The sequence below is a fragment of the Dromaius novaehollandiae genome, chromosome 1 (assembly GCF_036370855.1).
Source record: "Dromaius novaehollandiae isolate bDroNov1 chromosome 1, bDroNov1.hap1, whole genome shotgun sequence".
NCBI classification, from domain to species: Eukaryota; Metazoa; Chordata; class Aves; order Casuariiformes; family Dromaiidae; genus Dromaius; species Dromaius novaehollandiae.
In genome coordinates this window covers 48,865,396-48,884,598 of record NC_088098.1, presented here as the reverse complement: position 1 = coordinate 48,884,598, position 19,203 = coordinate 48,865,396, and the positions used below count along the sequence as shown (strand labels likewise).

The 19,203-nt window shown below is 36.4% G+C and overlaps 1 protein-coding gene across 1 annotated transcript in view; it reads left to right on the top strand.

Annotated features, from left to right (window-relative positions):
• The window catches only part of ANKS1B (ankyrin repeat and sterile alpha motif domain containing 1B), a 434,784-nt gene that overhangs the window by 269,734 nt on the left and 145,847 nt on the right, over positions 1 to 19,203 (top strand). The window contains exon 17 of the mRNA XM_026123167.2: positions 263 to 415. Coding sequence (XP_025978952.1) covers positions 263 to 415 — 153 coding nt within the window. The remainder of the gene's footprint in view (positions 1 to 262; positions 416 to 19,203) is intronic.

Genomic DNA, 19,203 nt, shown 5'->3' with positions numbered 1-19,203 from the left:
CATGCTACAGCCTTAATATACTCTGGTTTAAAAGACAAGCACCCAATGAGCACCCAAAAGGCAATGACCCAAAGATCCATTGGAAACTAAGTTTTATTAGTGCTTTTGCTCACAAAATTGCTTCTTCAGGTTCAACTTGTTAAAATAATATTGGTCAGAGAATGTGGTAACTCTGACCCAAAGAGAGTAATATAATTAACTGGTGTTCTGAAAGATGTGTAATGAATATTATCAGTAAGTCTTACTCATTCTTGTTTTTCAGATGAAGCAGATCGGTCATGATGGCTACAACCCCACCTCTGTAGCTGAATGGCTGGATTCCATTGAACTGGGTGACTATACCAAATCCTTTCTAATTAATGGCTATACGTCGATGGACCTCGTAAAAAAAATCTGGGAGATTGAATTAATTAATGTAAGTTGATCAATTTATGGCAGTAGTTCCTCTTAAATATATTGTAGCACATGTCATTACATACCAAAGAGAAAGCAGAAAGGAAATTACATTAGAAATACTGTCATCGAGTACTGTTAATGATTACAGCTTTTATACCTATACCTAGTTTGACTATAACCTTTGTTTCCATTTGTTTTGCCATTGTCTTTAGCTTGTTATTTATTCATCATGACTGTGCCTGCCTTCAGGTTTCTGAATGACATTTTAAAAATATTTTTGTAGTTCTTAACTACAAAGTGTTAAGTCTTAGTTTTTAAATTGTGTAAAAACAGTACTTGCTATAAAGACACTTACACTTAAAGACACCTTTTTTTTCCCGTATACTCTGGCTAAATTAAGCATAAACTTAAAAAACCTTAAATATAGTGAAAAAGTTACATTAAAGGACCAAAATATTTTAATTATCTCTTTTGGCTGAAATTTTATTTATATGAGTCAGTTAAATAAGACACCCAAATATAGGCAACTGTAAACTTTAATATGGACTACACTGCATATTAATTTGGAATAAGATGAATTTTGTGCTATTACAGAGAATACGTGGACAGTACAGCTTTACCAACAGAATTTTCTTACAAATGTCTAAAACTGAATTGTTTTCTTTTATAAAAGATACATGGTTATATCTTTGAATCTGCTGTGGCTTTTCAAATTGTCCATATTGTCAGCTTATCTGGCCTTTAGGGCAATCTCTACATGGCAAAATGCCCGATGTCATCCTTTTTTGGCTCCTCACAGCCAAAAAAGTGTGCTCTTCCTTCTGGTACAGAAGATATTGCATCTCTGCCTCTATCCATCATTACTGCCTGGCTGCCACAATGCTCAAAGGGCTACCAGTAACCAAAGACAATCAAGCATAAGATAGAGCAGCTGATGCAACTTTACATAGGGGAACAGTTCCCAGTTCCCAGCAGGCCCCAGGCTAGAGATATGGAGAACATAAAGATGGTACAAAGCCATGTTCCAACACTGTAGCAGGTGCGCATGGCACAAGCAGATATAGCCCAAGACCAGGGTTTAAATAATAGAGGTATTTTATTAAGTGAAAGAGAAAACTATTGTCTGTTGGAATTTCTTATCATCACATTACAGTTAATATTAACTAGCATGAAAATCGGTGAGAGCAAGGACCAAACTCTGCCTTATGTATTATGCCTGTCACATAAGGTAAAGGTATGTTGTAGGTACATAATTAACGTCAGGATATGATTGATGCTATCCTGGGCATCAGCTGCTAAGCTATTTATAACCGTGACTTTTTTTTCAAGGGGGCTAGAATTTTTATAAGAACTGGGGACCGTTTGCACCAGAAGCTTTTGCAATTTAACAACCAGTGCAGAGTTGGAAAAACTGGAACTCTCTGCTCACATTGCCTACCATAAATTAATTTTGCATCCTGAATATCTTGCTATAATCAGCTCAGAAACAAATTACCATTTAGCTCCCCCAAGTGGATCATTAAAACCTCATTAAAGGCTTGGAGCTTCATTCCAAACTTACCTAAACTGATGCAAAGAGAACTACCTACACTGAAGTTAACAGGAATACACTTCTGTAAAAGTAGTATAAACCAAACCGGTATATATCCCTCTAATTTTAAAGCTTAACATCATGCTCTCATTTAAGTCCTGTACTTTCTGGAAAAATGCTTCTTTTTACCATGGGTTCCAAGGAGAAGCTGTTAAACAGTTGTTTAAATATTTAGATAGATGCAGATACCTATAGAGGTACATCTACCGATATAATACTGGATTACTGGATTACTCATGCAGTTCTACATTCTTATCCAATTTTTGTAAATGAGAGAAGCTCAGAATTTTCATTTTAGTCTAGTCAGTATATATTTAATTTCTTTCATTTTTTCTATCATTTCTCACCAATCTGTAGTAGTTAATCATAATGAAATAATGTTCACTAAGAAAATCTGTAGCTTAGAAAAGTATTTATTAGCATTTTACAGATTCAGCTGATAGGAATCATTCAGAAATGGACAAGAAAATGGTTTGAGACATTGTGCAGTCTGGCAGAACAAGATTCTTATCTGTGACCAGCATGCCTGCTGTTCAAAATCAATTTTAAAGGTTCCACCTCCTGTTCAGGCCATAGCAAGCAAGAGGTTATTACAGAAAGTTTTCATAAAGGAATCTATAAAGGTCAAAGCCACTGACTCTGGAATTATGGCTTCTGTCTTGAGAAGGTCAGAATCCAGGCACTTGAAAAATGACAGAAAAGACAGACCTAAGTTCCTGAAAAGAATTAAGAGTATCCTTGGTTTGGTGATTCTTGATGCTTAAGTTACAGATGGAGCAAAAAGTTTCATTTCAACTTGGTCCAAATGCTCAGTAAAAGTATATCAAGGGCTACAGATCTGATAACTTTTTCATTTTAGCCATAAGTTTTAACAGTTGCAGCCATTGAATGTGCCATAAAAGCCTTTGTTGCTTTTGTGCAAAGAATCCCAGAGAATGTATTTGGTGCCCATTTCCATTAAGATATTGGGAAATCATCCACGGCTTTTAGAGAGTAGAAATAGGTTTGGAGGTAGAGATAGTATCTTTTATTAGGTTAGCTAGTGTAGCATAAAGGGCAGGGGAGAGAAGAAAAGATTTGGTTTTCACAAGCCCTTTTTTACATCCTAAGAATTGAACATTCTTTATTATAGTTGAGGTTGGCAGGAGACTCTGGAGATAGTCTTTTCCAACCCCTCTGCTCAAGCAGGGTCACCTAGAGCACATTGCCCAGCATGTCCAGTCAGGTTTTAAGTATCTCCAAGGATGGAAACTCCACAACCTCCCTGGGCAACCTGTTCCAGTGTTCAATGACCGTAACAGTGAAGAAGTGTTTTCTTATGTTCAGGTTCCTGTGTTTCGGTTTGTGCTCATTGCCTATTGCCCTGTCAAGGGGCACCACTGAGAAGAGTCTAGCCCTGTCCTCTTGACATCCTCCCATCAGATAAACACTGATAAGGTCCCCCCTGAGCCTTGTCTTCTCTGGGCTAAAGAGTCCCAGCAATGTCAACCTCTCCTCACATGAGAGATGCTCTAGTCCCTTAATCATCTTTGTGGCCCTTTGCTGGACTCCCTCCAGTATGTCCATGTCTTTTTTATTCTGGGGAAATCAGAATTGGACCTAGCACTCTGCATGTGCCCTCACCAGAGCTGAGTAGAGGGGAAGGGTCACCTCCCTCAACCTGCTGGCAACTCTCTTCTTAATGCAGCCCAGGATACCATTGGCCTTCTTTGCCACGAAGGCACATTGCTGGCCCATGTTCAATTTGTTTTCCACCATGACCCCCAGGTCCTTCTCTTCAGAGCTGCTTTTCAGAAGGTTAGCCCCCAGCCTGTCCTGGTACATGGAGCTGTTCCTCCCCAGGTGCAGGACTTGGCACTTCTGTTTGTTGAACTTCATGCAGTTCTTCTCTGCCCATCTCTCCAGCCTGTTGAGGTCCCTCTGAATGGCAGCACAACCATCTGGAGTATCAGCCAGTATTCCCACTTTTGCACCATCTGTGAACTTTCTGAGGGTGCATTTCACCCCTGATCCAGATCATTAATGAAGATGTTAAGCAGTCTTGGCCCCAGTAACGATCCCTGGGGTACATCACTAGTGACTGACCTCCAGCTGGACTTGGTGCTGCTGATCACAACCCTCTGAGCCTGGCAGTTCAGCCAGTTTTCAGTCCACCTCACGGACCACTTATCTAGCCTGCACTTCATCAGCTTGTCTATGAGGATTTTATGGGAGACAGTGTCAAAAGCCTTACTCAATAGGTCAATAGGGTCATCCTTTATCATAATGGCATCTAATATGGTATTATGAATTTTGCTTATAATGGCATGCCTCTGAACTTCCATGTGTGATGCTGACTAAGACACTTTTCTTCTATTTCATGGCAGAATTCTATTAAATTAAGTTGTTTAAGCAAATAGTTCATTTTTGGAAGGCAGAAAGAAGATAGCACATTCTGAAAGGCTCCCTGCAGCTGAATGAAGCTAGCCTCCCTAAACTCCCTTTATAAACTATAAAGGGTGGAGATAGATAAGATCATCCAAAGGATGATTCAAGGTGGTTAAATTTTGGCTAATTATCTGGATTGCTTCCTAGAGGAGTTTCTCTCTCCCTGTTGACATATAGAGATGCTAAGAAGATTAGCTTTAGTACATTAAAGTTATGTGAGTTACCCCTTACTCCCATAGGACCCTGGAATGATCAGAGCTTTGATTCTTGTGATCTTTCTAAAAAGAACAGCTCCAGTTTTATTTCCAGCATTGTTTTACTATTCCTGGGAGTTACCATCTGGGTAACTTAGGGGAGAATTCCAGGCATGTCAGATTGGAAGATGGCCTGAGATACCTGTGGTAAAAGCTGTCTTCTCTCAGCTTCTCAGGTTCTCTGCCTCATTGGTATAAAGCAATAAATACAATATGCAGCTTCTTGCTGCAGGTTAATATCTGCTCTCACTTATGTGCTGGTTTCTTTTAGGGTTTTTTCCATATACATATATATAAGATGTGTTTCTTCAAGCACAATCAAGCACCAAGTACTTAAAGCAATTGAATACGGAAAGGTCATTAAAAAGTTTGTTTTCTTTGCTAGCTCCCACCTTCCTTCTCAGTTCTTTTTCAACAAGCCAGAGTTTGGAATTTAAATTACATTTCACTAATTTATCTGCCATTTAGATGAAGAATGTAAACCTTTTCCCAAATCCATCTCCTTCATTAATTTTTCATGAATGTGGTTCTTAGGAAGCATTGTTCTAATTTCCTTATCCTCAGTTTATAAAACCTGAGTATGCCTTCTCCCAGCAATGGCTTTTCCAGCACTTATGGTTTTGTCTCCTAGATTTCTTGGCTCATAAGAGACCCTAAATTCTGTACCAAAATTCAGATATCATTTATTCAATGCTGTAGGTATTTGGAACTTTGCTGGAATCTATTTGATCTGCTGAAAAAAAGTCCAGCATGTTCTGAAATCCCCTAATCTATCTAAAATATGTACCCATGCTTTAAAGTACAAATGTTTATTCTACATGACTAATCGTATTATTCTTGTCTATAATTCTGTATTACTTATGTAACCCTCCCCCTCTGGGAGTCACTCTGTTCAAGAAACTTTTAGCAAAGAAACTCTTCAAGCAAGATATAAACAACCTAAAAGTATAAAGCAAGTATTTATTGTCTAATACACACAATATATAGCAGGTCTAATGAATTACCCCTTCTTCCCTCCTGGGAGTCACTCAGTCTACTGGGCAAACAGTCATCAATCAGGTAGGGAAGGGTTGGTCTCTGACGCTCCTTGGAAAAGGCTGATCTATGATGCTGATCTATGGTGTTCTGATTTTGTTTTTTTCTGAGGATTTTGTATCTTTTCATGTGAATGTTCTTCTTCTTGAATCCTTGAGATGCCTGTTTCCCCTGTCTCAACAATCTTACTTTTGTCTGCATTTTTACCTTTCTTATCCTGCATGCTTCTAGACTGTGTACTCTCTCACAGCTCCTTTTCACACCCTAGCAATTTTCTCACAAGTTTGATCCATGGTTATGCAGCTATGCTATATTGAAAATAGGCCTTGAATCACAGACAGCTGAACTCCTGGGAGGAAGGTTACATGCAAGTGGCCTGGTTTACATTTCTTCTCAATTAGTTTATTCTGCATTTTGAGACTCTTCTATTTTCGTACATCCATCTTTCACATGGATGACTCAGCCTTTATCTTCTTATAAATTAATGTTTACCGAATGGTTTCTTAAACTCAATTACTGTCCAGATTTTGAGCTTTTGGGGAAGAGTTCCTAATACTGTCTCTCACAAATTGCATTCATGGCTTACATTAGAATGTAATGATTGCTCTTCAGGATCAGATCAAAGATACCTGAGAGATACAATAGCTAACGGTGGACTATCTTCAGTTGCTTTATAACTAAATCCTTTGGACCCTCCACAATATTGTGGACAAGTTCCACAGTTTAATTTAATTGTGTACAGGGTGAAAAAGTGATTTTTTGTTTGGTTTAAATCTGCTACATGCTACATGCTCCCACTGGGGCCCACTAGGTTTTGTACTGTAGGGAAAAAAGAGCGTAAAAATGGCCATGCTGAAACAGAACAGAGGCACTACCTCGCCCACTGTGCTGTCTGCAACAATGGCCTTAAACAAATGTCCAGGGAAGGCTATGTGAAAGGACAAGCATATGATGAGATATCTGTATAGCATTCTTCTAGTCATTAATCATTTTCAGCTCAGTGACTTCCTGAATTGAGCCAGTTCTTCACAACTGGTCCTTGTCTTTCTTACCCTGAATGACTTATTAGCGTCATCAAATTTTGTGATCTTACTGTTAGTCTTCTTTTCTATGAATTTTATAAATATTTTGAACAGCAAAGGCCCATTTAAAGATCTCTTCAGAAACTCACTAGGCCCCTTCTTCTGTGAAAACCGGTCATTTTCACTAGGCTCCCTCTGTGAAAACTGGTCATTTTCCCCTACAGTCTCCTGTTTTTAATAAGCTCTTTATCCATGCAAGAACCTTTGCTGATGGTATGATGGCACAAATACTTTTTTTTCATTAAAGCCTTTGATGAGTGGCTTTGTCAAAAGGTTTCAGAATCCAAAAAAAAATGACATCAACCAGATTATCAACCTTAGCTACATACTTTCTGACTGTTTCAAAGAACTCCAGTAGGATTTTTATGAGATACCTTTTCAACAATCACATTGACTCTTCTCAGTTATACGTATCCATGTTTCCACTGCTAGTATGCTTCGTTAAATTCCCTCTAATTTCCCTGAAACAGGCATATGAGGCCTGTGAATCTCCTATGAAACACTTTTCAAAAATTGACATCAATTGTGTCACCTTCCAGTCCTCAGATCACATGAAGGTTTTGAGAAAGTGGTTACATGTCATTGCTAGTATATCATCAAGTTCATTCTTGAGTTCTTTCTCTATTAATCTTTGCTATGCTATGCTTCATTTTACACACTTCTGTCATTTCATCTTGCAGTCATATTATTTGCAAACTGGCCATTTCATCCTTCCAAAAATCATTGTTCTGTAAATTTCTGGTCCTTCTCTGTACAGCTCCAGTTGACAGAGTGCTAGCTTTAGATTCCTAATTTAAAGGTCACAACTACTTTTTTATACTTCTTTAGCTCAGGCCCACAGCTCTGAATAATAGACACCAGTGTATTGAACTTAGCTCTCACAGCTGTCATGAGGCCTTAGTCAACTATTGCACCTGCAATCTCAGTACCCCTTACAGTTTCTGTTTAAAGAACTTCAAAATGGACCGCATTCTGCATTCAGATTCCTTGACCAGGTTAGTGTCTCACTTAGCAGCCTCTCCCATCTACTCCAGCAAAGCAGATTGGAACTCCACATCTTAACTGGGAAATGCACACCAAATTCATGGGTCTTGTACAGACCTCAGTTGACAACTTAATTTTCCATACTCCATAGCTCGAGCAGATGCTTTTTTCTTGGGAGGGCTGTCCTTCAGACTCTGTTTGACAAATTATTCCACAGTTGTTCTTCTCTTGTTATGGCTTATTTTCTCAAGTGTGCCAACCTGCAGAGGCAGTTTTTGAAGGAGAATGAAAGATTACATCTCAGTAACATATTCTCAGACATTACTATTGCAGATCTACAATTGTCATTCCTTTTCCTCTCTGCCCCAGAGTCTTGTGCACGATTTCAAATCACTGAAAGGAACTGAGGATGCTTGGAGCCAGCCAGCTTTCTGATCTTCTAGAGCATTCCCTTCTGGCTGATAGAGATGCCCATAGCTCTTTCTGTAGTTGCTTTCTCAATGGCTCCAACAGTTTTGATTCTGAGAAGAGCTTTCAAGACTGTAGGCCTGCATTAGCAGTTGGCTGTGGGATCTCAAGTTATTAGTAATTTTATTATTAAAAATAACTAAAAATCAACATTAAAAAAATTAATATAAATAAATATCCACACATATCTATGTATATGTATGTATACATGTGAGCACACATTCATTTATGTGTAAAAGAATGTAATTGAAAGTTCTCCAGCAAGTTAAATGATAGGATATCATACTTCAAATGCTGATGCCACTAGAGACAACCCTGTTGATGTACTGGTGCAAAACCACAAGTCTTGTATTTCAAAGGTTCTAGCTAGCATAGAATGTCTGAGAATCTCTCTGACACCCTGCAAAAATAAATGTGCTCGTTGTGCTGAGGAACAGGTATTTCTAGCCTATAAACTTTTGATAGAGATCTTTTAAATTCTTGAGCAGGCAGACTGAACTTAGGGTCTTTTCACTTCTCAGGTAATAGTCTATATACAGAGTACATTAAGACATTTAAGAAAATCTTTCCTACTACATTTGAGGTCTTTTATATATTAAATAAGTACAGTTTTGAAATGGTTAACACACAACCTTTATTAGTCTGAGAAAATATGTAGGAAACTTTCAATATCCATTCAAACTCTGCAGCTTATCTGTTTGCAAAATTATCCTAATTAGTACAAATAATAGGACCAAATACCATGCAGTTTTTTGACAACAAGATGGTTGCTTACATATTTCAAGCATAACATTAAAATCACATATTCTAAAGACGGGTCTGGAACTGAATAGCTTTTATCATGATGCATTATTTCTTGATCAGCTAAGCCATGTATGTGGATTTCCTCAGTTGCTCCTACATTAGTAAAATGATTCCACAAATGAGATTACATTAATTTGTGTAAGATGCCTCAATAGTAAATACAAAGAATAACTCTCTAAATTACTCTATTTTCCTTTGAAATGGGATCAGTAAGTTCACTGCATGTGCAAAAAAGTTATGAAATATACAAATGCTAATTTTTCCCCATATAGTACAGTTGTGTAGATTTCAGTCACCCACAAAGGTCTCAAAATGGTTTTAATAATGCACATTTTTGTTTCTTTTGTGATGATGAAATACTCAGCAATTGCAATCACAGAGTCAGGTTGTTCCACTGGACCTTGCCTTTGGAAATGATTCTTTCTGCAGTCAGATTCTTTCTGCTTTGAATACTGGTAACAGCTCCATCAGTCATTCAGTTCATAAATGAGTGTGGATGTTACTGATCATTTAGAAATTGTTGTTATGTTGTAATATTGCTGTCTGTTTCTAGAAATCTCACTGGAAGCTCTGTATACTCAACCTCTCATCCATTTGCCAATATCACAACTTCATAACTTTTAACTCTTACAGGCAATTTCTTTATGTAGCATTTTGCACATAGAGTGATCTCTTAGCATCTTGAGTGGTTTGACCTGCAAAATTCCATCTGTTCCTGATGGTAGTATAAAATACTTTCTAAATACACTATCATCTTTTGACTACACTGTCACTTCCAAAAGATGAGGAGGCAATGTAAGTCATGGCAATTTCTTCAAGCCATCCACTGTTCACTTCTTCCCACTTCCACCTTGGATCATAGCAGCACTCAGATGCATTGGAAGTGGGAGAAAAAACACTTCCTTCAGTACAAGTATGGTGGTTTATTCAGTTTACAATACAATATGGGAAAAGAAAGAGAAAGCATTTGCACTGTGGGTATTTTCACTGCATTTACTTTTTGGTGGTATAATGATTCTTTTGTAATCCATATACTTTGAAATTATTTCCCTAATGCTATATTTATCGTTCCTTATATTTTGTCAACAAGAAAAAAAAATCTTTTCTGATTAAAAAGTGATAGTAAACCATCCATATTTGATCAGTAAAGCTAGCCATTGACATCTGTAGATTTATTTTAATAAGTTTCTCATTTCCTGCATTTATTTTTAAATGTCATGATTTTACTCATATCAAAATGACATAATTTTTAACAATGACTTTTACCTCTTTCCTGAGGTAAATCTTTGCTCCTATGTTAGAATTCTTAAAAACAAGGTTTTTTCTCTCTGTCTCTCTTTTTTTTCCTTCCCTCTGCCCCACGCTCTCTTCAAAACAAATTATAATCAAGTGGTGATTGGCAGAAATTTCAAGCACTAATAATAAAAGCTGAGCAATTTTAGCACCTATTGTGTTCCACCTGCAGGATCATTTTCTTGTCCTGTAACACACTAGGTAGCACAAATGATTCATTTATAATGCAAGATAATTTTTTTATTAAGGCAGCCTATTCTGCCTAGTGCAAGAGAGGGTACTGTCTCTGAAATATCTTAGCAAATTCTCACATCATTCAGGCAACAAATAAATTGCCTTATCTTATCATCTTTCTAAAATCTTATTGTTCTATAAGAAGATTCACATTTCAAGTTTCAGAATGTTACCTCCTTTCTAGGGAGTACAACAGAACAAATCCATCTCGAGTCCTTACTCCATTTAAACAAGCTAGAAAATAACCTCTCTGCACAGACCGCAAGCTCATACAAAAACAGATAAAATAAATCGTCACTAAATATTTTGTTGTCCTAGGCAACAACTTGTTCTGCGTTCAGTATCTTAGAACAGCCCCGAATAAAGAGTTATATTTTACTGTCTTAACCTTTTCAGTGTTGGTGAACCTACAACAAAATTGGATTTCTATGTAATAATAAAGTCCTTTTTCTTTTTTTTGGTCTTTTCTTTGTCCTTTAATTTGATATAAACTAAGACAGTTTAGACACATTTTAGTTTGATTTTGGCCTTCCAACATGCAGGCTTAGGATAGCATCCTTCACTGCAATAACAATTGTATATTGTAATAGAAGATACTTCCTCTAAAATCATTGCATTACAATTATTTAAATTTTATTTTCTAGACAATATTTGTGCTAGTTTTGCTGGAAGTAATTGCTTGTTTCAAACATTTGCATTTGCTGCCCCCAAAACCTACCTCTCATAGTTCTAGTTTATGGCAGTTTAAAATAGGTTATGTTGATTGAAGGTCAACATGAAATACATGAAGCTCATGGTAGATAAAGGCAAAGATGAATGTAATGATGTTAATGTTATAAATCAATATTGCTGTCTTTACTATGGAGAAATTTGGACAATTATATAAGTCACAATGAAGTATCCTCTGCTTGCAAGGAAATAAAACTGCAGAATTTATTATATAATGTTTTAGTGGACTGCAGCACTATCTTAATACTTTTAAAAGAACACAATGATTTTCAGCTAAATTTCCCATTCAGCAGTGTGCAAAGGATAAATCTTTCCCCTTTACAATGTTATAAAATCTTTTTTTTTTGTGCTTCTTCTTTGCTTTATAGGATATTGTGATAGATTGATATTTCCAGTAAAAATTCTAAAGAATATATCTGATCTTAACTAGCATAATTTGTCTTCCTCAGCTATTCACGATTGCTTTTAATAGTTAAGGTAAAATTTTTGAAACATTTTCCTTGTACAGCAGGCTTTGTTAATATTCTCAGATTTAAGAGCAAATGCAGTACAGTGCCATATAGGCCTATTAAAGCTGATTAATGTAGCAGAAATGAGACAGCAGCATTATCTTTGGTTGTCTTCTCTCTGATTCTCCCTTCTCAGATTGTTCAGAGCTAGCTTCAATATCCCTGCAATCCTCTGCATTTGTATCATAGACACAGTCATGGATTTCAAATAAGCCTGAGGAGTGTTATACCAAGGTTACTAATATAAGTAAGGTCAGAATTTTAAAACAGAGTAAACATGAGAGGAAGGGAAGCCTTCACTTAGCTGAAAAGATTTATTGGTTCTCTTGTAGCCTAAAGTCAACAGGGCTTGAACCCTTAAAGTCATCCTCAAGGTTTTTATGCTTTGTTGTTTTTAACATTCTAAGGAATAAGGCCTCTATCGCCTTCCATAAAAGGCAATTCCAAATTCTAATAGACTTTGCTGCTGAGAAACCTTTCATACTCAGTCTGTATTATTTCGTAATTACATACCATTATCTATAGCTATCAGTTTTCCACAGATGTAAATAACACGTCACAACCCCAGTGTTTACAGCCTTGAAATAGTTATTGGCAGGTGTTTGTGACCCCTTTCTTCCTGATCAAGTCATTGCAAGGCTAAATAGATTTAATTCCTGATCTATATTCCTAACTCCATTTGCACTTTTTCTTATTCATTGCTTCATTTAGAGAATATTCTCAACAACATATAGAGACCTTAAAAAAGCAGTGCTCTTCCAAAAGTAGTATTTTATATGGATTTAAATTCACTTGTATAATTTGAAAAAGAATTTGAGAAAGTGCAATGTTAAGCATGTTTTTATGTCCGGTGATATTCAAAATGGCATTTAGATAATGAGTTATGACATAGCTTTGACATTGCAGATTTGCTACTGTGTTAAAAGGAAATAAGAGATCTATCTGGTTTTATGTGGTTCAAAATGGACAGTCACTCTCAAAATCTCATGCAGTGTTCAATCCATGCTAGTTGGTGGATGAATTAAACATCTGATTTAGGTGCACTGCGACTAATCACAGTAGCTACTGGAAAAATATAGTTCAATGCTGACCTTCCTTACACTTTCCTTCAGCTGCTGAAAAACAGGAGTTGCAATAATGTACTGAATCAGAAACTGTCTGAGCCAGATTTAGGTTTCCTGAACACACTCATCAGAAGAGGATCCACATCTGTTTTCCTAATGGCTGTTTTTATTATTCATAGAGGAGTGAGCACAAGGTCTCATCCCTCTGGTTTTCTCAGGGGTTGCACATCAAGATTCTATGCTGCCATTTGCAACCACAAATTCGAACTAATCATATAGGGTAGTTGCAGGTGAGCTACTAACAGCTTCCTGGCCATCTCCATCATCAGAAAGGATTCCTCAAAATCCCTTCCTCCTCATGCATCATGCCTTATTTCTCTTCCTTTTCAAGACAGAAAATGCAATCCTAATGTCTTTGTTTAAAATACTTGCCCTTCCAGTAGCTACAAAGAGATGCATATACATTCACGTGTGGTCCTAAAGCAAAAGAACAGGAATTACAAAGAGCTAAGTGATTTAAACATTTGTGTTCCCACACACAGTATGGTTCTACTGTGTTTTCAGTGAATGTAACCAAACATAAGGCAGTTTGTGCTTCCTATCTTATGAGTTAGATTTCTTTAAGATATATATAAGCAGTAGCATCACTGGCGTACCTGAGGAGGATGAATGGCAAAACATTGGGCTAGTTCATAAATTTACGTTATTAAAGAGTAATTGCAGATCTACACTGCTTCCTTTGTTGAAGCTGAGAACAATTTGCAAGGGGAAGTAGTGGATATAAAGACTGTTTTCTTCTTCACTGCTCTCAATAGCAAAGTATACTGTAGCTCTGGTACGTGACATCCACAAAAAAGATTGATTTTAAAAAAAACCTTGGATTATCTTCTTGGATCTGTTACCTTTTTTTGGTTATTTTGTGGGTTTCTGGAAAGTAGAAGCATAAGGTGTGACTTACAGTGAGAGAAAAAAATGACAGAAGTTTAATATGGCACTAAGCATATGGAGTGGTTGGCTTGGAAATTTGCTGGAACCCAAGTGTGGGAAAGAGGAAACTGAGAGCTGAGGACAGTTAGTAGTAAATGAGGGGGTTATATGTAAAGATGAGATGTCAAGAGTGGAAATGACTGCTGTTAGATTGCTTAGCAATCTGATGAGCTTGGCAACAGAGGACAGCTAGGTTTTCTCTATTTCCCTTTGGCCTTCAAATTCCTTAGCTCGATAGCTTTGTGGTGGAGAATCGTCTTCATGGATTGCTGGAGAGCTCCTAGAAAAGTCTCTGAAATATGATCTCAAATTGTAGTTTCTCTCAGTATTTTTACTACTGTTATTAATAAACAATTACAGGATATCAAAATGATGATTTACAGAAAATGTGAAAGATGACCACGTGTCTTAAATATTATAGAAGAAATAAAACATGGGATAGTGTTTCAGGTAAGAAGATTTGTGCCAAGAATACCTTGATGTGGAAAACAGTATAAGAAAGATTCTTTGAAGATGTTTTATTTAAGCTAAGGTTCCGGGTAAAATATTTTCCTTGGGATTTTGTTGTAATGTAATTTGGCTTTTCACCATAACATTTTTAATGTTCCCTGGAACTCAGATAAGGAGCAGAAGCAAACTGGCTGATGTCTTCTCTGCATTTCCCCCGGCATTTAACACAGATTATTCCAATGTGTCAAGGATAAAACCCCCTCACTGTCTTGCAGGAGGTGCTGTTAAGCAAAATGGCTGTGATTTTGTCTTTATTGCTGACAATTTGTTATATTTCCATAAGCAACTCTAGTTTACCATTGCTTTTTTTCTTCTGTTTTCTTTTGTTCTGGTATATATGTTTTTCCGTGTAAGTATGCAATAAGCTCCTGTATTTCTCTTTTGAGAATCAAAGAAGATATTGCTCATAATTTAGTACAGACCCACTAATAGAGTAATGAATTTTATTTGGTTCTGAAACTCACTTTTTTTGTCTGCCTATACATGTAGCAATTGACAAGACAATAAACATACCCGGAGGGTCTGAAATATAAATCTTTAATAGGGAAATGTTAAGGTAAGTAAATGAATAAGAGAGTCGGAAATGTGTTTATTGGTACTACAGAAATCTGTCATCAGAATCATAACAGATACAATTCTGCATATCTGAAATCTTAGATTCAATCTTTGCACATTCTATTGATCTCTTAAAATGGGCAAAAAATAAAAAAATGCCCTTCCAAATAATCTGTCAACGATAATATGGTAAAGGGAATATCTCTGTATAACAAATCATTTTACTGAATTGTAAAAAAAAAGAATATTATTGATAATACCCTGGATCAGTCTTCATGTGACACTAGCATGGTAGTAACAAGCATGTAGTATGCTTTATTTATTTTAGAAGGTAGCTGACACTTATCTCTGAAAAATACCATGCAGAAACAATTCTCTTTATTCTTAACTTTATTTACTGCTTCATCCTTTTTATCTCAAGGGCTGTTTCCATGAAAATGTTTCAGAGTTGTTTGCTCTCACTGCTAGTTTCCAACTTGAATTCATAATCCTGTTTAGCTGACATGCTGAAAGTACGCTGCGATGGTACATAAAGAAAAAGTGCTGCTCAGCACAAAGTAGCATACATTCTGGGACATATTTGGAGGTTTTGTACCTTCAGTACTTTCATGAAGGCAGTCTTACAAACAGCTGCAAACTTGGCTTGGCGATGTATATATCACCTTGTGTATGTGTGTGTCAAGTTCTGTCTATCTTCTGTTTCTCCTCATATAACTTACCAATATTTTAGTAACCCAGCATGGTTATTCAATGCAGTACTTGCTGTAAGGCTCCTGAGAACGTTTAAAATGTATGAACTAAAGTGATTATTGCAGTAAGGTACAGTGAGGAGCATGGGTGACATGCAAATACCTGTATACATAATGTATACATAATAACATAAAAATGAAGCAATACACAATCATTGAATATGGTGATATAATTTAATATATATTTATCCAATCTGCTTCTGGTGTTACATTTAACTTACTCATGTCCTCCCTCCCCTCCTGTTTATTTTTTAACACTTTTCCACTGCCAGCCTTCGTATAGTATTATGGTGTGAGCAACAAAAAGCAAGACCAGTGGCATTCTCATACTGTTTTGACCCACCCTGTTTTTTCTCGTGGATAAACAGAAGGAACCTCGGCTACATTGTTTGATATTTTAGAGTGCTCCATCTAACTGGCCATTCCTAAAATGCTTCTAGTTTCCAAAAAGGATTTTAAGGCACATATTTGCTAAATTATTCTAACAAGGGCAATGCTGGGCTAAATTCACAACTGTGTCTTCCATCTGTGCTTTATATTAATTACTGTTTATACATATTCCAGTCATTACATCAATGCAAGTGTAGCAAGATATTGTATTGCCAGAAAGAACTATGCTTTTCATACTCGTGTTAATTTAAAAATTCCTTATAATCATTGGTACTAAAGTGCTCAATCATGGAAATATTGGAAACATTCCAGATTATTTTATTTCTGCTAAAACATAAGAACAATCTTTAAGAAAAAGATGTTATTTTTTGCAACAGTATCACAGTTTTGAAAAGAAAATTCAACTCTCTTTTTGAAATTACTTCACCAGCATTTTTAAAGCTACAAAATTATATATCAGCTTGAAAATACATTTCGTGTAGCAAGGCAAGCACGCAACTTCTCAGACAATTGGAAAGATGTCAGCAACATTTCGTTTAACCTGTATTGAACATTCTACTGTAGCAAAGCAGGGACCTATGAAGGGGTAAAATTTGAGTTGCTGGCTGGATCAGTGGAATTCACATTTACAACTCAGACATAGTCATAGAAAATGCATGTCTAGATTCTCGATATAATCATTGAAGAAATACAGACATTTCTTTGGTATGATTCATCTCATCCTAAAGCAAAGGCTTAAATTACATCAGATGAATCATGCCTGAAAGGTGACTGTCTCTCACTAACTTTAAAGGGATCCTTACCCAGCTACTGAAGTCCACAATATGGATGTTTTAAGTTCCATGAGATGAACATCCCTCTAAATCTGAATGAGGCTTCATGAAGAGAAAATAAAATAGAAATTATTGACTAAAAAAGGTGGTATCTGGGAAACCAAATAAGCTGCAATCAGCAAACACAACAGAAATTTAAAAGTCTCAGTATAGAAACTTCTGAGATTAAACCTACGTAACCTGTTTGCCCCAGGAGCCTGTTGTGGGAACGTTCTGAGAGGAACTGGAATACACCTTAGAGCTTCTGAGCAAGCTAGTGTAGCTCGACGTTACATAGCAGCACATTTTATCATTAACAACCACTGGATGTACCAGACCGCTAAATACAACCTATTCTTTAGGAAAGTCATGTATCATACATCTGGATATTTTTTCAGTCCTGTGACAATATGCACCATTAACTTCTATGGCATTTGCAGCAGAAAACAGAACAACCCTTCCTGTATCTTTTAAAACCTTCACTCTTAGCTATGTATTGAAAAAGTAGCCAGAGTAAATAATATTTCATCTTTAGTCTCATTTTTCTGACATGTCATTTTTGTGAAAAAGTCTAGAATAATTCAATATCAAACAGATTTTCAGATTCACTTGTTAAATTCCTGCATCCTATCCAGAGGTCATCTGTCAAATCCTGTGTTTCTTATTGAAGCAAGGTAAGTCCCATTTAAAATAGCAGAGATCCTGATTTTCTGAGAGCTGAGCTCTTTACAGCTGTGCCTTCAGGAGTATGGAAGGAGTTGGACCTAAGTGCACTTCCTAAGTTTTATATATGATACTTTGGAAAGTTAATCACAAGGTAATCAAAATTCATTGTTTGGCATTTAAACCAAGAACTTGCTGAAAGTGTAGCCCTATATGAGACTCCTATGTTCAGATGATTTATGTGCTTTACATTTGAGACCTAGAAAACGTTTTTACAAATGCTTTTTCCAGTGGGCTCTAGGAAAATGTGTATAGCAGGCATAGAAGGAATGAAATTTGATTATGCTTTCCTGTTCACTGAAAATGGAGGAACTATACACACAGAACCACCAACTCCTGCCTGCATTCCTGAGATTAGTTTAGAATACAAGAAAATTCAAATATGTTGTTAGAGCTATAGAAAGACACGTTGTCAAAACATATTTTAAATTGTCCTTGATATTTCTGTACATCATTTTCAATCAGTTTTGCACATGCCACCAGAAAGATACTAAGACATGCTTCCGGGAATTCAGAAAAGAAACAAAAAGCTAGCTAGAGAGCTGAGAAAGCCAATTTAGAAGAAAACAGTAAGATTTGCTACCAATACTGCTACAGAATACAGAAGGGACATGACAGAATTCTCTAGGTTTAAAGTGTAAAACAGTAAAGTAACAGAAGAATGTGTTTAGAATTATAAAGAGAATTAAGATCATATAAAAAAGGACATTTTAAAATTAAAGGAAAAAATTGTTCATATCATGTATAAAAGTTACAAAACTGTCTCCCAGAATGAGCCGTGTAAACAAACAAAATCCTTTGATACATTTAAAGTAGGTCAAAAGCAGTAGTGTACAATACAGGAACAGTAGTCTTGCATGACAGGAAGATGGGCCAGGACCCTAGTAGGAGTCCCCCTGTCCCTAACTCCTGTGATTTAGTGGTGATACCGCTCATTAACATCAGACTTTCCCATAAAGTAGAATATATTGCTACTACTGCTTGCAAAATGGCATTTTAAAGTCGTTGTAGTAAATGAAAATTCCACTAGGTGGTTCTAGTGCTCTTCTAACAAGTCTCGAGAACGTTAGTGCACGGCAATTTTATGTTCTTTTTTTGCCTTACCGTTCCCCTGACTATTCTCAGTATGTCAGAACCCAGATATTTAGGTATATGCCTAATGGTGGTTATTAAGATATTTCTTGATTAAAGATAAGATCCCCTGGTCAGAGGTATGAGACTGCTTAATGCTGTGAAATTCCATTGGTAGTTACAGTTAGTATTTATTGGTTGAACTGCTAGATGTTTTACTTTGGCCTTTACCCACACAGCTTTGCTGAAATGTACAGTTGTATGGATGTAAGTGAAAAAAGAAATTACCTGCCTGAATTTTACTGTGTAGTCACAGTGGACTTAATTTTATTTTGTGAGGCATCTTTAATCTAGTAAAATATTTAAATGACCAGAGTATTTTTATTGCATAAAGCATATTGCTATCAGTCTTGGCAACAGAACTGAATGGAAAATAGGAATTTTATCTTTGTATGGGCCATTGTTTAAGATAGGATACTTGTTTAAAAGGTTCTCTGTTCTGGCCAAGTGCAGCCACTCCCACATTTTTATTGTAT